This window comes from Myotis yumanensis, unplaced genomic scaffold, assembly GCF_028538775.1.
Source record: "Myotis yumanensis isolate MYYU_CA2020_CCGP unplaced genomic scaffold, mMyoYum1.0.hap1 SCAF_4, whole genome shotgun sequence".
Lineage (NCBI taxonomy): Eukaryota > Metazoa > Chordata > Mammalia > Chiroptera > Vespertilionidae > Myotis > Myotis yumanensis.
The window spans coordinates 110,575,472-110,595,595 of NW_027223755.1; the positions used below are offsets into that span (position 1 = coordinate 110,575,472).

The 20,124-nt window shown below is 53.6% G+C and overlaps 1 protein-coding gene across 1 annotated transcript in view; it reads right to left on the reverse strand.

Moving 5' to 3' along the window:
- The window catches only part of HS3ST2 (heparan sulfate-glucosamine 3-sulfotransferase 2), an 82,358-nt gene extending 62,619 nt beyond the window's left edge, over positions 1 to 19,739 (reverse strand). The window contains exon 1 of the mRNA XM_070411673.1: positions 18,987 to 19,739. Within this exon, the coding sequence (XP_070267774.1) occupies positions 18,987 to 19,447 (461 nt within the window). The 5' untranslated portion in view covers positions 19,448 to 19,739. The remainder of the gene's footprint in view (positions 1 to 18,986) is intronic.
- Between the last annotated feature and the right edge of the window lie 385 nt (positions 19,740 to 20,124).

A 20,124-nucleotide genomic window follows, 5' to 3' on the forward strand; every position in this document is an offset into this window, starting at 1 on the left:
CACGCCAGCAATTCCAAGACTTTTTACAAGAGGTAATAACCGTGAGACCACAATAGCCATGACATGGTGTGTACAATGGAATATTATTCGGCCCTGAGAATAATGGCTCAAATCATGAGAAATCCTGCCATTTGCGACAACACGGACGGGCCTCGAGGTATTATGCTAAGTAAAATAAGGACAAATACTGTATGATGTCACTTATATGTGGAATATTTTCAACAATGAACAGAAGAGCTCACAGAGGCTGCCAACAGATGGGCGGTTGGCAGAGGGAAGGGGAGGGCAGACAGCTAGCAGTGGTCAGCCGCATAGCGCCACGGAAGCTGGGCCTCGGCGGTGGCACGGCGTGGAGGTACCGACGACAGGTTCTGTGGCACACCTGAAAGTTTTATAAATGTTCCTTCAATAAAGAAAAAGAAAGAAGAATTCCCCGCTAATTCAATAACAGAGTCAGGAGAGGAGGGAATGAACAAAATAAATGAAAGAAAAATATCCAAATATCTTGATAATCAGAACACACAAAAAATGTGAACTCCTTTACGGAGAGGTGCTTATCAGACTAGATGAGAAGCTAAAAGCCAGCCAAAGTCTGTTCGCCTACCAGCAACATGTCTGAGATGATGACAGTAAGAGGCAACCCAACTAAGAGCCTCAAGCATTAAGCATCCCCTTTTCAAAAGAAAAATGAAAATCTCCAGCAGGAAAAACAGTAACCAACATTTCAGAAAATAAACGCTAATGGGCAATAAACATGTTTAAAAGCAGCCAAAGTTTCCCGATTAAAAGGAGGCCATTTTCATGCGTCAGACTGTGAGGACCGACTAGCTGGCCACCGCATTGAAAGGCGGTGTCTGTTGGGTGGGTGGGTGGGGGTGTGTCTGTGTGTAAGCGGGCTTCTTCTCAAACCCACAATTCTTCTGCAAGAGATTTCTCCTGAGCCTGGAAACAGACAGAATGCTTGCTGCTGTCATTTTTATTGTTTAATCATAAAATGTGGGGACAATCCTAACTTCCATCGCTAGGAGATTTGGTTAAATAGATACTGGTATGGCTATAGAGCTAAGTGCTATGTAAGCGCTTAAAATGATTCCGTAGATCCACACTTACTGTCACAGCAAGACAGCCATGCCATGCTGTTAAATGTATTGCAAGTTATAAGACAATGACTAAAACATAATATATATATATATGCATGTGTCTATATGTAAAGTGGTATATAAAATATACACATGATTTGTCTCAAATGGTGCAAAGAAAATTCTAACAGCAGTTACAACCAGAAGTACAATTTTGGGTAACTTTCTAATTCTTTTAGCAATTTCCTACTTTCCCACAATGTACAATTCTCATTTTAGTTTTCAAAGAAGATACTGACATTCTCCAATACCCAGCAGGCGGGAGGAGCCCCCCTTCCCGTGCTGTGCACCCGGCTCCCCAGGAACTGCTGCTGTTAGTCGCCTCTGTGTCCTCTCAGAACTAACTTATGCATAAATGTCAATGTTGGGATATACACTGAGTGGCCAGATTCTTATGACCACCCCATCAGTACTTCGTTGGGCCACCTTTTGCCTTCAATACTGCGGTGATTCTTCTTGGCATTGACTCCACGAGATGTTGAAAGGTGATGCCAGGAATCGGACACCATGCTTGATGAATAGCACTGTCCAGTTCTGTGAGATCTGATGGTTGTGGAACCAGCTGCCTGATGGCTCTTTTAACTTCATCCCACAAATGCTTCATTGGATTGAGATCTGGTGATGCTGGGGGCCACCTAAGCAACACCTCATGTTCTTGAAACCACTCCTGCACAATACGAGCACCGTGGCATGGTGCATTGTCTTGTTGGAAGAAGCCATCTCCATTGGGATACGCCATCAACATGATAGGATGAACTTGATCAGCAACGATACTTAGGTATGTTGTGCTATTCAGACATTGTTCCACACGAATTAAAGGGCCCAAATCATGCCAGGAAAACATGCCCCAAACCATAACACTGCCCCCACCAGCTTGAAGGGTTGTACTCATGCATGTGGGGTGCATGCTTTCATGTTGTTTCCGCCAAATTCTCACTCTGCCATCTGCATGATGCAACTGGAAACATTCATCGGACCACATGACTTTTTTCCAATGCTTGACTGTCCAATCCTTGTTTTCCTGTGCGAATTGGAGACGTTTTATCTTGGTAACTGCAGACAGCAAAGGTGTTCGAACAGGCCTTCGGCTGTTTTGCTGATACTCGCTCCATGGCTCCGAGAGCCAACAATCATCCCACGTTCAAAGGCTGTTAAATCATGTTGTTTACCCATATCTTCAGAAAAAAACCACTTCTACTGTCGTGGTAAACAACCTGCTTCCCTATTTATAATGGTCTGACCCTCTAGCAACTTCAGCGCGAAATTATAGCTACTTTGTCTACAAACGTCAGGTGGTCATAATAATCTGGCCACTCAGTGTATATTGTTCCTTTCCACCTTCTTCACATAAGATAGTATGCGTTCTTCACCTTGTTATTTTTAACTGAGCGATAGCCTTCAGAACTTTTCAATTCAGTATATATGTATATTGCTTTAGCTGCCAAGCTGCTGGCACCATGTGGATATACCTTTATTTACTTATTTGCTTACTTATTTACTTATAGATAAATTATAATCAGAAAAAGTACAAGTATTTATATGTTGGGGACAATGGTGACCATAACAAGTGCCAGACGTCTTGATAAGTGGCATGATCATCACTTTTGAAATCGGTTACTATGAATAACCAAGCAGACCAGTCGCCGGGAAGTGGTAGCACCAGACAACATAATCCAGCTCTCCCGAAGCTGGCACAGAGGAAGGGGCGTCGGAGGGTGGCCCTTGAACCGCCTGTGCACACACTCCTGCTCTACTGAGCTTTACGACCCGCACTGCCCCCTCCACCTTCCCATCACTGCGTCCCCATCACTGTGTCAAATTACTTCCTGGTCACGCCCTACCTGTGACCTCCCTCTTCAGCTACACAGGCTCCTGAGTTACTGCAGCCGCTTCTGTGAGTTCCATTATCACCCACGGGTGGGTAACACTCATATTTTTGCCTCCAGCCCAGGTGACGTCCGCCCAACCGACCAAGTAGTGATATAGTCACCCAAGGAAAAGAAACCCACTCAGCCTAACTCGGTAAAACCCGGGGTCTGTGGGAGGTCGCAGGGCGCCGTGGCATCAAGTGCCAGCACCAGGCCAGGCTGCAATGACTGCTGTGCCGTTCACGTGGTCTCTGTGCCCGATGTCAGATGCCACGGGAAGGGGGGACATGTGGGAGGCCACCCTTAGCAGTGGCTGCAGTGGAGTCTGTGGCATGGGGGAGGTGGGACCACGGGGTCCTTACCAAGGGCTGGGAAGAGGAGAGTGTGGGCCTCCCGTCTGGGGTGGCTCCTCCCGGCTCTGGCTGGACAGGGTACATTCCAGGAGCTTTTTGTCCCTGCTGAGTTGGCTCAGGGTGGAGGGTGGGTGGACAGGGTGATGCCTCGAGCTCAATCTTTGGGCTGGTTGTAACCAGAACAGACATGCTGTCAGGATTCTGTGAAGTACCTGCCGGGTGTCTGCTGGCCACGGTGGCCCAGACCTAAATGGAATCTTCTGGACCTTCGCTTCAGACCACAGTGTCAGTCCCGAGTGTGGGCGTGTGACAGGGAAGATTTAAAGGCCACTACTATCCTTGATTCTAACTCATCACTGGGATGGAAGGTAGGGAGGTTGGTGAACTAGAAAAACTGGGGAGCTGGGTTTCTTTGACGATTAGGAATCACTATTGAGGGGTGTATGATGCCTTTCAGTAGGTGAGTTGTATAATCATGGATGTTTTCATTTTTATTACTATTTTGTAATCCTCACACAAGAACATGTTAAGTGATTTTAGAGAGAGGGGAAAGGAGGAGGAGGAGGAGGAGAGAGAGAGAAAGAGAGAGAGAGAGAGAGAGAGAGAGATGGATCCTTTGCCTCCCCTATGTACCCCAACTGGGGATCAAACCTGCAACCTAGATTTATGCCCTGACTGGGAATCAAACCCATGACCTTTCAGTGCACAGGAGGACTCTCCAACCAACTGAGCCACACTGGCCAGGGCACATGGATGTTTTTAATATAAAATTTTACTTTTCATTTTATAAAGTATCTTACAGTAAGACAGACTTTTTACTGGTGCTCAGCTCTATGAATTGTAACATGTGTAGAGTCATGTGACTACCACACAGTCAGGGTACAGAATATTCCATGGCCTCCAATTCCCTCACCTGCCTCTTGATGGTCACAGCACCACCACCCCCCCCAAAAAAAACAGGGACTCATGGGTTGTTCTCTATCCTTTAGCCTTCTCTGTTCTCGAGTGTCATATAAATGGCAGCCTACAGCGCAACCCTTGTTTCACTCAGCACAATGCTTTTGCTATCCAACCTTCACAGTTTTTTAAAGAAACAGTAAGTAAAGGTTTGCCTGGGTCACTTAAGTTGGAATTGTAAGGAAACTTTGGGTTAGGCCTCAGGTAATATCTTCAAGAGCACATACTGCAGCTTATCAAACCCAGAGTCCAAAGTTACATGAAACTGATCCTGGAAAAAGACCTGAAAATACCACCCTGCTGGGTCTGCGCCTGCAGCTCCTCCCGAGGCATTCGCTTCCCCCAGGATGCCCCGCTGATTTGCAATTAAATTGCAACCACAGCTCTGCAAACCACCCGGACTTTGGAGTGTCAGCCGGTCCCCCACGTTGCTGCTGGACCATGACACCCCAGTATGACAAAATAACCCAGTGACCCAAACCAGTTTGGCTCAGTGGATAGAGCATTGGCCTGCGGACTGAAAGGTCCCAGGTTCGATTTTGGTCAAGGGCATGTACCTTGGTTGCAGGCACATCCCCAGTAGGAGGTGTGCAGGAGGCAGCTGGTCGATGGTTCTCTCTCATCGATGTTTCTAACTCTCTATCCCTCTCCCTTCCTCTCTGTAAAAAATCAATAAAAAAAAAAATTAAAAAAAAAATAACCCAGTGACATCAAAGCGAGAAGGATCTAGATCAGCGGTTCTCAACCTGTGGGTCGCGACCCCTTTGGCGGCCAAACGACTCTTTCATAGGGGTCGCCTAAGACCATCCTGCATATCAGATATTTACATTACTATTCATAACAGTAGCAACATTACAGTTATGAAGTAGCAACGAAAATAATTTTATGGTTGGGTCACAACATGAGGAACTGTATTTAAAGGGCCAGAAGGTTGAGAACCACTGCTCTACATGGTTGGGTCGGCATTTCCCAAAGCGCGGGGCGTGAAGCACTAGTGGTTAGAAACACATTGAGGCGGCACACAGACATGACTCTAACTGCCACAGGGCCACGTCATTGGGAAATAACTGCCTTTCCTTCCTCATTCCATCCGAAGCTGTGATTACATCACGGAGACAGTCTTAGGTGCTGAGATGCTGTTAACACCCTCTCACAGCTTTGATTCTCTGTCTTTAACGGGAAAAACGGGGCTGCCTCAGGCAGAACATGCCACAGGCAGCAGCTGAGGCTGGGACTTCATTGTGCTGTTTGGTTCCTATGACTATTCTATTTCCAACAATGGGGGGTTCTCATTTAGGATGGGGATACCAAGTTTCACATTTAAGTAAATAAGTTAAGTCAAAAGGTATGGGTGGTCATCAGTACCACGTAAAGGATATGAAGTATTTCCAGATGCAGCCAAAACTAAACCGTGAGGATGGCACCGGAACGGCTGAAGGTTGAGGAACGACGTGTCAGATTGTAGGTGGAACTGTGATGACACGGTGACGGGGGAGGAGTCTTAGACAGACCGCGTGAGGCAAGACCAAGGCCACGTGATCACCCAGCTCTCCCACCAAAGCTCCACGCGTCAGGGGCCCCGGTCCCAGGGAGCCACCGTCACACCCACGCGTGGCTGGCGCTAAGGGAACTCTGTCACCTCTGACACAATTCGTCCTCCTGAGGGGCGGCTGCCTTCTTCTCTCCCTCTAGCCTCCTTGGCCCCGCCATCCCAAGGTTCTCCGGTCACCCTGCAGGTGCCAACTGCTGGTCAAGGTGGAACAGAAGCTCCTCCAGGCTGATCTTCCCGGCCCAGCCCTTAGCCTCTCCTTGTTAGCAAGACGCCACTGTCCAGGCTGGACTTCTGTCCACACCAAACCACCGACTCAAAGAGGTGCTCACGTCCATGCAGGCAAGTTCGTCTCTAAGCCGCACACCTCTGAGCACCTCTGCCCTATCAATGACCTTATCAACGACCGACGCCAAAAGCAGCCTGCTGGAGGGTGGGCGCCGTGCGCTGCTCTGGGCCGGCACTGCGAGCTGGGCACAGTGACCAGCTGCAGAGCGGCCGGGGGAGGGCAGCTTGGAGCAGTGATGGCATCACAGACACCACATCCCCAGGGACTCTGTGGGCACGAACATGAGTGACAATGAGGAGCAGCAGGGATTTTGGGCTCCCGCCCTGGGGGCCAGTTCTATAACCAAATGTGTTTCTCCAACCACGGGTCATCCTGGCTCCAGGTTCTTCCCCTCCCTATGGCCTGAGAAGACCCCACTCTCCTCACCTTGACCAAGGTCCATGTCAGGCCTCTCGTTCCAGGCATACTATCAGCGTAGTGAGGGTCATACCCCCTCCACGCACAGCCCAGGAATAAGACCCAACATGTACTTATGACGCTGAGTCACCACAACCTTAGGAGGTGAGAGCGCTTAAAATCCTCGTCTCACAAGGATTTTAAGAAAGCCGAGCTTAGAAAGGCGACATGCTCACCGCGCAGCTCTAAGCGCCGGAGGCTGGTGAGAACGCAGTAAGGGCTGTTTCCAAGGCCCAGCCTCGCAGGGTCATAAAGAACAGCCGACAGGTAACATCGGCCCACAAACATGTCCTGTTGGGTCCCCGTGTTCTATAAAAGTCGTGAATCAGTCAGATACAATTATAAACTGACAATTCACACTTTTTAAATTGCCATATTTCGAGCTTTTTTCTTAAATAAAACACCCACAATAACGCCTAGAAGACCTGGCAACACAGGGATGGCAAAAAGTCTGCTGGGATTGACTGGCTGTCTTCCCCTCCAGTGGGACCAGCGCTCTCTCTGAATGGGACACCCCCGCCCCCATTATCATCCCGCAGCCAGAGTCCCTGGGGATGTGGCATCTGCGATGCCATCACTGTTCCAAGCTGCCTCTCCCTGGGCCAGCTCTGCAGCTGGTCACTGTGCCCAGCTCGCAGTGCCGTGCCCAGAGCAGCTCAGGGCTGCCCGTCCTCCTGCACGCTCCCCCGGGCATCTGCCACCTGAACGGGCGCGCGGGCTCAGAGCCTCGTGGTGTAGGGACAGCCTTGTTTGCACAGCTGTCATCTGAATCGGGCCCAGATCCGAGTACCTATAAAAACGGCTCTGACATAAGTACCTCCCGCAGTCACTTATGCCCATTTCCTCCTCTTCGTCCTTGGCAGGGAGAACAATGGAATGAAGTCGGGTCCTTTCCCTCCCGGAGAAATGACTGGCAGAGAGAGAGTGGCCACGAGGCCCAAGAGCGTCTGGCTCGCAGAGACATTTACGCTGGAAAGAATACAAGAAAGGAGCTTAAGGTACAAGTTTGCCACCACAGAGCTCTGCAATGACTTCACCCATTTTTCACGGAATTAATAATTCAGGTTCCACAGTATTTCAGCCAGAAGTGGCCATAAGCTGGGGAGGGCTTACCAACCACTTCTGAAATGCAATTGATCCTGGGAAAGGCGACCTCCACTTTACGCCATCCCGCCGTCCCGCTCGAGCAGAATGAGCGCTGGGAGATGGTTCCCTATCTTCATCACAACCACCAAAGCAGCAGCACGGTGCACGGTGCACGGAGGCTGCCGAAGCGGAGTGCGCTCCCCCACGCTCGGCAGCTCTGGGGAAATCGCGAGGCTCCGGTCCCAGTCAGCTCGCAGGAGACCATGACGGCGCTCAATTCTGTTTGAAGGAAACCACACACACAAATCCCCGACATCGAGCAACGTCATCACGGCAGCACCTTGCCGTGCGTGTCGAGGAGCTGAGTGACAAGAACAAGAACAAGAACAAGACGCTGAGTGACACACCCCTTTCTCTGGTTGGCGACAAAGCTAACTCAACCTTCCAAGGACCTCAAGAGGTGACCTGAGGGCAGTGCCTGACAAAAGGCCTCGGCGAGCCCTGGGAAGAGGGACTGTGCCACCTGCCACCTGTCTGCGGTGGCCCTGCCGCCTCTTAGTCATTGCAGGCCGGGCCTCCTCCCTCCTGTTCGCTCAAGGGCACCTTCAGACAGATGCCTGCCAGTCATGCCAGGGGCCGAATGGGCAAGTATGTAGGATTCAAACGCCGGCCTGTCACCTGTAAGGGCTGGAAAGATATCAAGCCCTTGGTAGAGGTCGTCCTCACCGCCGCCTTTGTCCCAGGCACCCATCGGCAGTCCTGCGGCTGCCCACCTCGCCCCCACCGTGGCCACCGCAAAAGCCTCCTGACCAGATGCCCTGCCTCCACCCGCTCCAGTGCAGCCCGAGAGCCTTGGGACATGTAAGGTCTTGGCTGCGTAGCCCCTTCTCAGTGAGTCCTTTCCGACCATCCCGTCTAGATCTGCACCCTCCTGCCTCCGCTCCCCTCAGGCTCCCCACAGCACCGCCGGCCCCGTGTGCCATGGATGTGACGTACTTGTCCATCTCCTGACCTCTGCTCCCACCGTGGTGAGCACCGTGGGGCAGGGGTTTGTTCCTCACTGCTCTCTCCCCAGGGACCATGACAGTACCCAGCGCAGAGTAGGTGCTCAATAAATACCTGTGGAGACGAGGGCTGGGTCACAGCATCTGAATCCTGCCTTCTCTCCCCCAGTCTCTCGAGACCCACGTGTGAAAGCCTACAAAAGCGCTGGGGCCAGCGTGCGGCCTGGAGCAGACTCACCGATTCCTACTTACCCCTAAACCTAACTGTATACATTCAACAGCTGTAGATTGAGCACCTGCTGTTTGCCAGGCACAGTTCTGGCTCTGGGGATACAGGCATGAACACGGCAGACAAGATCCCTGCTCTCAGGGACTTTTGAGTCCAGTGGGAGAGAGTCAGAAAAAAACACACACACAGGATCGTCTGAGATTGCAACAAGAAGGACGAAGTAAATAAAACAAGGTGCTGCTGGCAGGGGAGCAGCGCAGGGCGGCTCAGGAAGGGTCTGAGGTAACATGTGAGCTGGAGCCACAAGATGAGAAGCCCTAGATCCAGGCGGCAGCAATGCACCCCCCTAGAGCTGAGGCCTCAGCTCCCCCACAGCCTCTCCGACCTGCCCCGGGCGGGTGACCCCACATGCCAGGAGTGTTCTCTCAGAAAGTCTTGCCATTGGACTTCTCTGCCCCTTCAGCTCTTTAAAGAAGATCTCTTCTTTCTCATCTTTATTTTTCCAGGGTTTGGCTCGGTGCCTGGCACACAGCAGGGGGTCAATAAATGCATGCAGAACTCAAGTAATCTGAACCAACTTTATTTTATGATTTGATTGTAAGCAAAGGTGAAATCATGGGATGAATATATTTAGGAAAAACATCCTTACAAGACCACCCGCCCCCTGCAGAAGTCCTCCGCTATGCCCACGGGGACCCGTAACGCGCCACCTCCTCCAGGATGTGTTCCCAAGACCCTGCAGGTGGATTCTGTCTCCTCTTCATGCGATAGCTCTGCTTGTATCTCTATGATGATACCTGCCACCATCTGACTTACGTAAAAACTTCCATGAACATGTGATGACCCCATCAAACAACGAAGAGCCCAGTGGAGGGTCTGCGTCCTATTCATCTCTAGGTCCTCGGCACTGAGCTCAGTAAAAGTCCGCTGGCAAACATCAATGACCAATGACGACAGCTGACGTGCACTGGACACCTTCCACATGCCAGACATTTCTGAGCCCTGTCCTCCCCACAGCAGCCCCACAGGGCAGGGAGTATGACCGTCCCGTGTGCACGGGGACTGAGGCACAGAGAAGCCATGGGCTGGTGGACACACTGGGCAGGAGGTGGAACTGAGGTCTCCACTCTTCATCTGATTCAAGAGCCCAAGCTTGAATCAGAGTGCATCTCATCCATGCCTCTGCTCTCCCTCCCTCCACAGGCGGGAGCCGAGGGGGGCCTGGGGCTCCCGCACCCAGCAGCGAGCCGAGGCCAGGGCACCCCGAGCTTGCAGGGCCTTCCCTTCTGCGCAGATGGCCACCTGCCCGGCGAGAGGCAAGCTTGGGGAGCTGTGCTCAGACGCCCTGAGTTGCTCCCGTTGAACACATGGGGAGTCTGGGCAACTTTCTCAAGTGGAGCTCCTTTCTGTGTCCAGAGAAACAGCACTGCCTCCCCTCTTCCTTCGCTGAGATGACACTGTGGAGAGAGCCAAGTGACCCCGCTCTCAGCCTCGTGCCAGGTGTGCGGAGCGGAGCGTGGCAGCCTGGCTTTTAAAGACGCCCTGTCCCGCGTGGGCCTCACGCTTTTGTTATGTTCTGTAACTCTAAATCCTGATTCAACTACTGTATCTTTCAATTACAGTTGACATTCAATATTATTTTATATTAGCTTCAGGCATGTAGCACAGTGGTTAGTTATTTATCTATTTCCAGTAGTCAAATGGCACACACATAGTTATTACAACACCATGGACTATATTCCCTATGCTGTACTTTACATCCCTGTGACCATTCTGTAACTGCCAGTTGTACTTCTTAATCTCTCTCTGTTTTTCACCCCCCACCCCCTTCCCCTCTGGCAACCATCAGTCTGTTCATGCTTCCAGGCCTCTGCTTCTATTTTGTTCGTCAGTTTATTTTGTTCATTAGATTCCACATATACGTGAAATCACATGGTATCTGTCTTTCTCTGTCTGACTTACTTCACTCAGCATCATATCCTCTAGGCCCACCCATGTTGTCTCAAATGGTGAGATGCCATTCTTTTTTATGAGCCTCATAATTTTTTTAAAAAGGCATGAGCCCCTTTCCCTTGACTTGCTGTCTGACTTTTGCAACACTGACGCCTGTGGGCACGTGACAACCTAGGGCAGTGGTTGGCAAACCGTGACTCGTGAGCCACATGCGGCTCTTTGGCCCCTTGGGTGTGGCTCTTCCACAAAATACCACATGCAGGCGTGCACGTACAGTGTGAAGTTGACTTAAAACTTTAAGTAAAGTTTATTAAGTTAGTTTTAGGGAACGTTGTGGAGTGAAAGAAGATGTAGTGTCGAGGATTGAGAAAGGTATGTTGAGATGGTTTGGACATACAGAGAGGATGAACGAAAGGAGATAGACGAAACGAGTATACAAGACGAGTGTGGATGAGAGAGTTGGAAGGGGTCGACCTCAGCGAACGTGCCTCAATCAGATTGAGGACATTTTTAGCAAAGGCCAGCTTAGGAGTACCCTAATTAAGTTAATAACAATGTACCTACCTATATAGTTTAAGTTTAAAAAATTTGGCTCTCAAAAGAAATTCCAATCGTTGTACTGTTGATATTTGGCTCTGCTGACTAATGAGTTTGCCGACCTCTGACCTGGGGAGGTACAGGCCGGGGACCCTGCTGCTTTTCCACCGGAGAGCAGCGAAGAGCCCGCCTGCACCGGCCATGCTGCTTCTGCAGGGAGCCCCGCTCTCCCAAAGGCCGACTCTCTCGCAATGCTGCAAGTCAAAGTACATTTCTAAAAATGTTTCTTGATTTTTTTTTTGAAAAAATAAAAGAGAGAGAGAGGAACATCAATGTCAAAGAGAAACATGGATGGGTTGCCTCCATCCATGGTAAGCACGGCGGGGCCTGAACCCTCAACCTGGGCACGTGCCCTGGCTGGGAACTGAGCCGGCAACCCTTCGGTGCCGGGGTCCATGCTCAACCAACCGAGCCTCTCCGGCCAGGGCCCAGGTGCTCTTCTTAACGCTCATATCTGTGCGGCGTTTCCGTTAGGCTGGTCTCTTCCCATCAGTAACACATCAAAGCAACTGCCAGCTAGGAGCAGCGGTGGGTTCACTGAGCTGGGCTTCTGCAGACTCCAGCAGGCTCCCCGGGGGCTGGCCTGCGCCCCATCCCGGGAATTTTAGGTTCAACGAAGACCTGCTTCCCATCGCCGAATCTCCTGGGGGAAAATGCCTCATCTTTTCCCCTTCACTTTCAAGCCTTCTGATTCCACGGGGGACCGCCTGGCATTAATATTAGTGTTTCTTTAAGCGCTCTAACTGGTCCTTCCGAAATATCCTCTTTTAAACAAAGACGGGCAGGCCTGAGGCCTCTCAGCCCCTCAGGCAGCAAAATCCAAGAGCACTGTTTGTTTTCAATCTATTTATTTTTACGATTACTTTCTAATCATGGCAAGTAACGCTGGCTTTCCATTTAGGGTGGTTTTCAAATGAAGTTGCTTTTAAAAATATGCATTTTAACTATATTTGTATGATGTGTGTTGGGCTTACGAAGGCACAGCGCACCCCTGGAGGGAACACAAAAACGGACCCCGAAGAGCCCGGGAAAGGGAGCGCGTGGCGGACACAGGCGGGAACGAGGGCAGTGTCATCAGCTTCTCCTCGGTCACTTTTGAAGCTTGCACTATGAGAACATAGTTTCTATTCTAAAGTATATACACTGAAGGGAAAATGATCCAGTCCTTTATGGAAAAATTATAATTTTTCAATGTGTTAACTTACCCAACAATAGTTAGAGAATAATAACAGAGGACGTGTCAGGTGGGCAGGGATCAGGAAGGCAGTACCAGGACATCTGAAGCCTGGAAAACCCACTGTCAGGGGCAGGGGAGCGATGCCACGCCCAGAGCCCAGAGCTGGCCTCTCCCGGAACAGACCCCAGTTCTCTTACTCCGGGAGCCGCGGAGGCGGAGCCACGGTTAGCGCCTCTGACTTCAGAGGAGAAGAAACCCCAGAAGGACAGGGGACAGCGCCAGGACACCCACCGCCCCTCGCGCCTGTTCCCCGGAGGAGCATCCAGCCTCCCCCTGCCGCCCAGCTGTGAGCTGACAGGCAGCAATGACCTCTGAAATGCTGTTATTTCCACTCGCTGGTGGCTTTTTCCCACCTCGCCAAGCTGCCTGGGACTACAAAGCACTCAGCCCATCACTGCCGCCGCCCTGAGGAGAACACAGCGGCAGAGCCGTGGCAGCCGCCTGGCGCTGAGCCTGCCATGGTGGGCGTTTGACAACTCAATGCATAGCCCGCCCAGGGGAGTGAGCCCTGGAGGACAGTGAGTCCCAGTGGTAGGCCGGCTGGGCGAACTTTCAGACCCTTCCAGCCCCACTCAGCCCACGCTTACCCCCCTGCCCCTCAGGTCCTCAGGGGACCCCCAACAGAGAGCCCTGTGCTCCCCGCCCCCCCACTCGGCCACTCGGGAATGATATGTGGGGTCTCACCGGGAGGGATGATCCTGCCGCCCGCATGCTGTGCAGGGAGCACCAGCGAGCACACAGTGACCGCACACCGGGAGGACCCGGAGGGGCCTGCAGGCAGCTGGACGGCCAGCAGCCGTGAGGAACATGCCTGCACGCGTCTCACCTGCTGGTGGGTATCAGCCTGCCCGCTCCCTCACTTCAAGATGGACGCCTTCGGGGAGATGGCATGGTGACAATCAGCACCAAAAAGGGCCCACTCCTTGGCCAGAAGCGGCCCTGCTGGTTTCAGAGACCAGCAAGGAGGGGGTCCCTGCTCCACCAGGCATCACCGGTCTCCAGGCCAGCTGGGCTCTGGGGAGCGGTTCCCACCCTCCGGAAGCTGGTACCTCACCAAGGCTGAGACCCCGCCCATCGTAGGTAGATCCTAATGCCAGACGTTAAATCTGAAGGGACATGCTTTTTAGAATCCATGGTAAGTGGTATTTTCGCATTTTAAGCTAACAGCCTTCACCGAGGGCTTTGGGGAAAGCCGTGCTTTTTAAAATTTTTCATTGCAACTTCTTCCACTGTCCCTCTGTGCTCCGGGGAGCAAAGCCAGCTCTTCAAAAGGCCAGTCCTGCCCCAACCGGTTTGGCTCAGTGGATAGAGCATTGGCCTGCAGACTCAAGGGTCCCAGGTTCGATTCCGGTCAAGGGCATGTACCTTTGTTGCGGGCACACACCCAGTGGGGAGTGTGCAGGGGGCACTGATCGATGTTTCTCTCTCATCGATGTTTCTAACTCTCTATCCCTCTCCCTTCCTCTCTGTAAAAAATCAATAAAATATATTTTAAAAAAAGCCAGTCCTGCTCGCCCCTCTCAACACCCTCCAGGGCCCGGCCAGAGCTGGGCGGTGGAGGGACTGTAGTATCGCCAGCGTCCTCCCGCGACAGGAGCTGCCAGGCGAGTGGGGATTTATGGACTCGGCGGTTTCATTTAATCAGTGTGTGCGACCTCCTCCTGGACCGAGGCTGTGCAACTCCTTACGGAGATGAGTCTACACAGACATGTAATGGTGTGTGCAGGTGTGCCCTCCCAGGCATCTGTGCACACTCAACAGAATGGATGAGTGTGTGTCGTGTGTGTGTGAGTGTGCCCTCCCAAGCATCTGTGCACACTCAACAGAATGGATGAGTGTGTGTCATGTGTGTGTGGGTGTGCCCTCCCAGGCATCTGTGCACACTCAACTAGCGTGGATAAGTGTGTGTCGTGTGTGTGTGAGTGTGCCCTCCCAGGCATCTGTGCACACTCAACAAGCGTGGATAAGTGTGTACTGTGTCTTGATCACTTTGTTAAAGATTCTTCTGTATTAACTGTTTCCCTGGCCTCTGCCTTTGGTTTTATTCCTTCCTAAATTTTGTCCCTAAAGATTAATTTCTTGACTGCAGTGAGCTGGATAAAGCAATAGACCTTATTCTGTGTTTTTACTCTCTTTCTTATGTAAACGTTGCCTCTGGGGCAAATACTGTGTCTTCCTTGTCTCACACGGTCCCAGACCACCATCCACAATGAACAAATAAATACGCAGTGGATTGGAGTCTAAAATTTACAGAACGGGCTCATCTATCAAGATGCAGACACCGGAGCACAGAGTCAATGATCACAGATCACCCTGCTCTTGCCGGCACTTCAGTGTGTTAGAGAAGGCCCACCTCCTCTTCACAATGCTCCCCACCCATCGCCGAAAGCCAACAAAACTCAGCCTCCCCAAGACGCCAAAACCTACTGGATGAGGCACAGCTCGTATCTCTTTATAAAAGATGAAGACCCTGGCCTGGCTGGTGTGGCTCAGTGGTTGAGCATCAACCCATGAACCAGAAGGTCATGGTTTGATTCCTGGTCATGGCTCGATCCCCAGCAGGGGGTGTGCAGGAGGCAGCCAATCAATGATTCTCTCTCATCATTGATGTTTCTATCTTTCTCTGTCGCTCCCTTTCTCTCTCTGAAATCAATTGAAAAAAAAAAAAAAAGATGAAGAGCCTGACTGTAGCCTCACTCCCAGCCCTGGCGAATGAGCACCCGGAGCATGACCTTAGACCGGGGGAGCGTTATCACATGGGCTGTCTTACGGATTCTTACAAGACCGTGAGGCAGGGCAGGCAGCATTCCCATTTTAAAGGGGAGCAAACTGGCAACTAGAAATGTGAGGTGACTTTTTATCGAAGGGAGGGAGCAAAAATGAAAATAAAATTGAAGCAGAACTGAAAGGAAAATTTAAGGCCAGGACCCTTGCTTGTCTCATGGAACTACTTTCCCAGCCATTAGGTAACTCCTCAGCCCCATCTGGTGACAGCAGCTCAGCAGAAATCCACCCTTTTGATGCTAATAGTACTGAGGTGATCCCAGTGTGGGGAGTGCAAGGGTCAGGTAATCGTGCCAGCAGTGGTAACCTTCTGCCTTATCTCCATGGACCACAGAGTTCCAGGCACTGTCACATCGTATTTCATTCACTCTTCAAAACAGCCCCTGTGAGAGTTACCAGGTGCCCTCCTCCGCCCAGTGCACTCTGCCTCCAATCCCAGCATCCAGGTGACTACCTCTAGCCTCTGGCAGGTGCTGGCCCGGTCCCTCCTCAGGGTGGTTTCACTGTGCCCATCAGGCAGGCAGCTAGCCGACCCGACCCTGCAGGCCCAGCTGCCTCCCTGGGAAGGAAACTGAAAGAAGGGAACCAGGCAAGAAGGATAGAGGAGGTGAGAGCTTCCCTGAGGGGACCTCAGGAAATACCTAAAGGGAGGTACCACTGTGGAGGGTGGGGCTCTGCTTGGGTGGCCTGACCTGGGCTGGTTCCCAAGGGAGAGCTCGGGCTGGGATCAAGGAAGGTGCACATTGTCTTCTGGTCTCTGCCAATGGTGTCCCCTCTAACTGTCACCCACCTTCAGGCACTTCGTGTCACCTCCTGGTTTACCTTTGTCTGCCCACAGCAAAAAGTCTCTCCTTTGGGTTGAGGGTAAAGCTATTAATTTTCCCGTTGTCCATCCAATCTGGGCTCCGGCCCCAGGAACTTATCCCCAGGGACTTAGCAGGGACAAGTCACATGAGACCCACTGCCAGGAGCTCTGCAACTCCACTTTTGGGAAACAGTCCACCACAGAGGGCACAAAGGCACACGGGGCAAGTCTGCCAGTGGCCCCTGGCTTCCTGGTGGCCAGCCATGTGGAGCGTGGTTAGAGCACCTGCTGGAATGCACACGTGCTGGTCCTAACTTGCATCCGTTTGCCTGGGACCCTGTTCCACATGCTCCTCCCGCGGTTCCAGTTCTCACATCTGTGAAGCAGTCGGGGCAGCCGGCCGGCAGGAGCATCATGTCCCCTGCCGTTCAACTTGTGGAATTCAGGAATCAAGTGGGACCGTGGGCTTTCAGGGACTTCAGAAATCCCCTTCATTTCCTCAATTAATGGTTATTACTTGAGTGATAATAAAGGGTAAAACACACAGACAGAAATGCTCTGGAAATTATGGAAACAGCATCCAAACGGAAACAGCATCCAAATGTTATTACCTGAGCATAGATGGCAATTCACAAGCAGACCCCCCAGGCTAATTGTTCTTTTAGAAATATGAAGGGAGAAGGGAGGGTAAGTCAGACCCTGAGATGTGGAGCTGTCAGCGTGCTTGATGTTAAATAAAACCTACCAAGACTCAGCTGAGAATTTTAGCAGAATCCAAATGTGCTATATGAAAAAAAAAAAAAAGGCACGGCTCCCATCTCGAAGGTTCACAGCTAAGCTGGCTTAGAATCACACATGCCAAGGTTAAAAATAAAAAGCAGCCATCCCTGAAAGACACGGGCCTGGGAAGGAAGCCTGAGGCGCAGCGTTGGGGGGAGCGGGAAGAGGCCAGAGACTGTGCAGGGCACGGGTGTTTGTTGGAGGACACAATATCTAAAGGCCAGATGCCCAGAATGTTGTGATTTTTGCACATACAAAGCACTTCACATCGGCAAAGGGCTTCATAATGATCTCCAGCCTTTCCCCCCGAGGAAACCCTGCTGTGCAGCAGAGTGTGGCCATGACTGACCCACACAGGGCTCTGCGGGTGCAAGCACTGGCATCCCCTGCCTGGGGCCGGGCTCCGGCTCTGTCCCTGCTCACCTCAGATGCCCAGATGGGTACCTGTGGGTCACGGCTTGGAAAGCACCGGACCAGCCTTTCTGGGCCACCCTATTCCACTGAGCCAACATAACAGCGTTGGGCCACCCCAGGCCAGCGATCCCACTGGGCTCTCCCGGAGAAAGACAGACTACATGCCTGCCTGTCTCCCGAGCATGGCACGTGTGCCACCCTTGCTCCCACAACCATGCCCATTGAAGGCTAACCAGCAAAGATGGATGTCAGCCCCTTGCCCCGCTTCTTGCAAATCCAGGGCCCCTATTATGAGCCTAGTGGGGTCCTTCTAATAAAGTTGTCCTTTGCCCAATATACTTAGGACTTTCTAATTCCTAATGGGTTTATTTTTATACAAATTTTAAAAATTAGCCTCAGCTACTGTGCAGTTACCCTCCCCAGTTCCAATCCTAGGAAGACTTTTCTAGAAAGTCTACAGGGGGTCAGGGGAATGTGGAGAAGTCTGGGAGCCATGTGTTATGGGGAACCTATACATTATGTCTTCCCCAGGACACCCCGATCAGCCAACACATGGGCCAGGCCTACACCTCAGCACCATACAGGGCTTGGGAGGTAAATGGACATTGAACAGTGGCAGCTGCCACCTTCTAGAAGCTTCAGGCTGCCCCCAGACCCACCAACCTGGGTGACTCTCACCCTCAGCACTGCAGCCAGTGGAGGAGTGGACTGGCTGCTCCTACAACCCTGGCCAATCTTCATCTGAGTGCTCACAGTATCCCAAACTCCCCATCTTGGCGGCTGGTCCAGAAGCGTCGCCCAGTTGGCACGATAAAGCAGTAGGAAGGCCTGGAGCCAGCCAGGGCACAGGCTGCTTCTGTGCTGTGTGATGGATGAGGACACCGAGGCTCAAAGTGTTTTAGGAATTTGCTCAAGCTAAGCGAGAGCCAAGCCTCAAATCCAGGCATCCTTTCCCTGTCTACGACCGGGAACTCGGGGTCAGAGGGACGGGGTCTCAGCCCAGCTAACCTGGGGCTGGATGTGAGCCTGCAGAAGGGAACCCTCCTCCGGCACCTCTGGGTGCCCTCGCTCATCTGGCTGGAACTGTGGGGACCTCCCCAAGCACAGAGCCCTGTCGCCAAGGTCCTCCTGTTCTACTTTCCATCCTTCTCCGGGCCCTTCAGAGCTGGGAAAGACCTGCGGAGGCCGGGGGAGGGCTGTGGAGGCGTCCTCCCTGCCCTTCCCTGGGCACCAGGCTCCATCCCAAAGGCTGGGCAGGGAGTTGGCCCGATGCCCGCCCTGAATCGGCTAGAGCCCTCCCTTCTCTGCAGTGACAACAGCCTTTGCCATTCAAGAAACCGCGTGTCCAAAGAATCCGAAGTCCTGGGTAACACCCCGCGTGTCAGCCTGAGCCCACACGACCAGCCGGTGACGGGGAGAGAAAACGCAGGGTGGCTCCGAGCATGAAGCCGGGTGGGGAGCAGCGCGCGCGGGGCGGCCCCCTTACCTGTACCAGTCCAGCCCGCGCCCGTAGTTCCTGTCGAAGAAGTGGGGCTCGGTGCCCAAGGCCCGCACGTCCGGGTGCACGCGGATGAACTCCAGCACGGCGCGCGTGCCGCCCTTCTTCACGCCCACAATCAGGGCCTGGGGCAGCCGCTTGGTGCCCGGCTTCGGGGAGCCCGAGAGGTTGGCGGCCGCGGGGCGCGGGGCGAGCGCGGCGGGCGCGCCGGGCGGCGGCCCCGGGGGGTCGCAGGGGCGGGGCTCCGGGACAACTTTCGGGACGTCCGCGCGGGGGCCGCGGGGGCAGCGTGGCGCGCGGAGGAGGCGACTCCGGCCCAGGTCGTCGCAGCAGCACAGGAGGCTGTAGCACAGGTAAGTGCAGGAGAGCGAGAGCGTGAAGGCGAAGAGCAGCCGGCGCGCCCTCCGCGGCTGAGGTGGCCCCGCGCGGCCCGGGACCCTAAAGGCCATGGCTCCCTGGGCGCGCGCCGGGGGGCATGGCTTCCGAGGGGGCGCTGGCGGCGAGCTCCCGGGGCCCCGCGGCCGCCTAGAGGGCACGGGCGGCGCCGCCGGGGCCACGCGGGTCAGACGCGGGGCGGCCGTCCTTTCCCGGCGCTGCCGGCGGGGCGCGCCCCGTGCCCGGGGGCCCGGGGGTGGTCGCTCCTGGGGGCGCCGGCGGCAGCGCCTCCCACATCGCCCCGTCCTAGGCGGCGGGGCTCCGGGCGCTGCTCGGCCCTTCGACGCGAAGGGTGGGGAGCGCACCGGGCTCCCGCAGCCCCATCCCCGACCCGGCGGCGGCGCGGCTGTGCGGTGGCGGCGGCCGCTCGGGGGCGCTCGCGCGGCCGCGCTCCGGCTCCTCGGGAAAGGCGAGCGCGGCGCTGCCGGCTCTATTTAAGGAGCCGCCTGACGTCAGCCGCGCGGTCCCCCGAGCCCGCGCCCCGCCCGGGGACCTGGCCCGCCCCATCCTGCATCCCGCCCCGGACACACACCCGGCCCGGCCCACGCAGGCCGCGCCCTAGGGCGCCCTGGCTGGCGTGAGGGGTGGCGGGAGGGGGTGGAGGCCTTCGCTCGGTCAGGAGCTGGACACCCCACGCGCTGGCCTCCCGACGCCGGGTGGGAGCCTGGGTCGAGATGGCGCCAGCATCCGG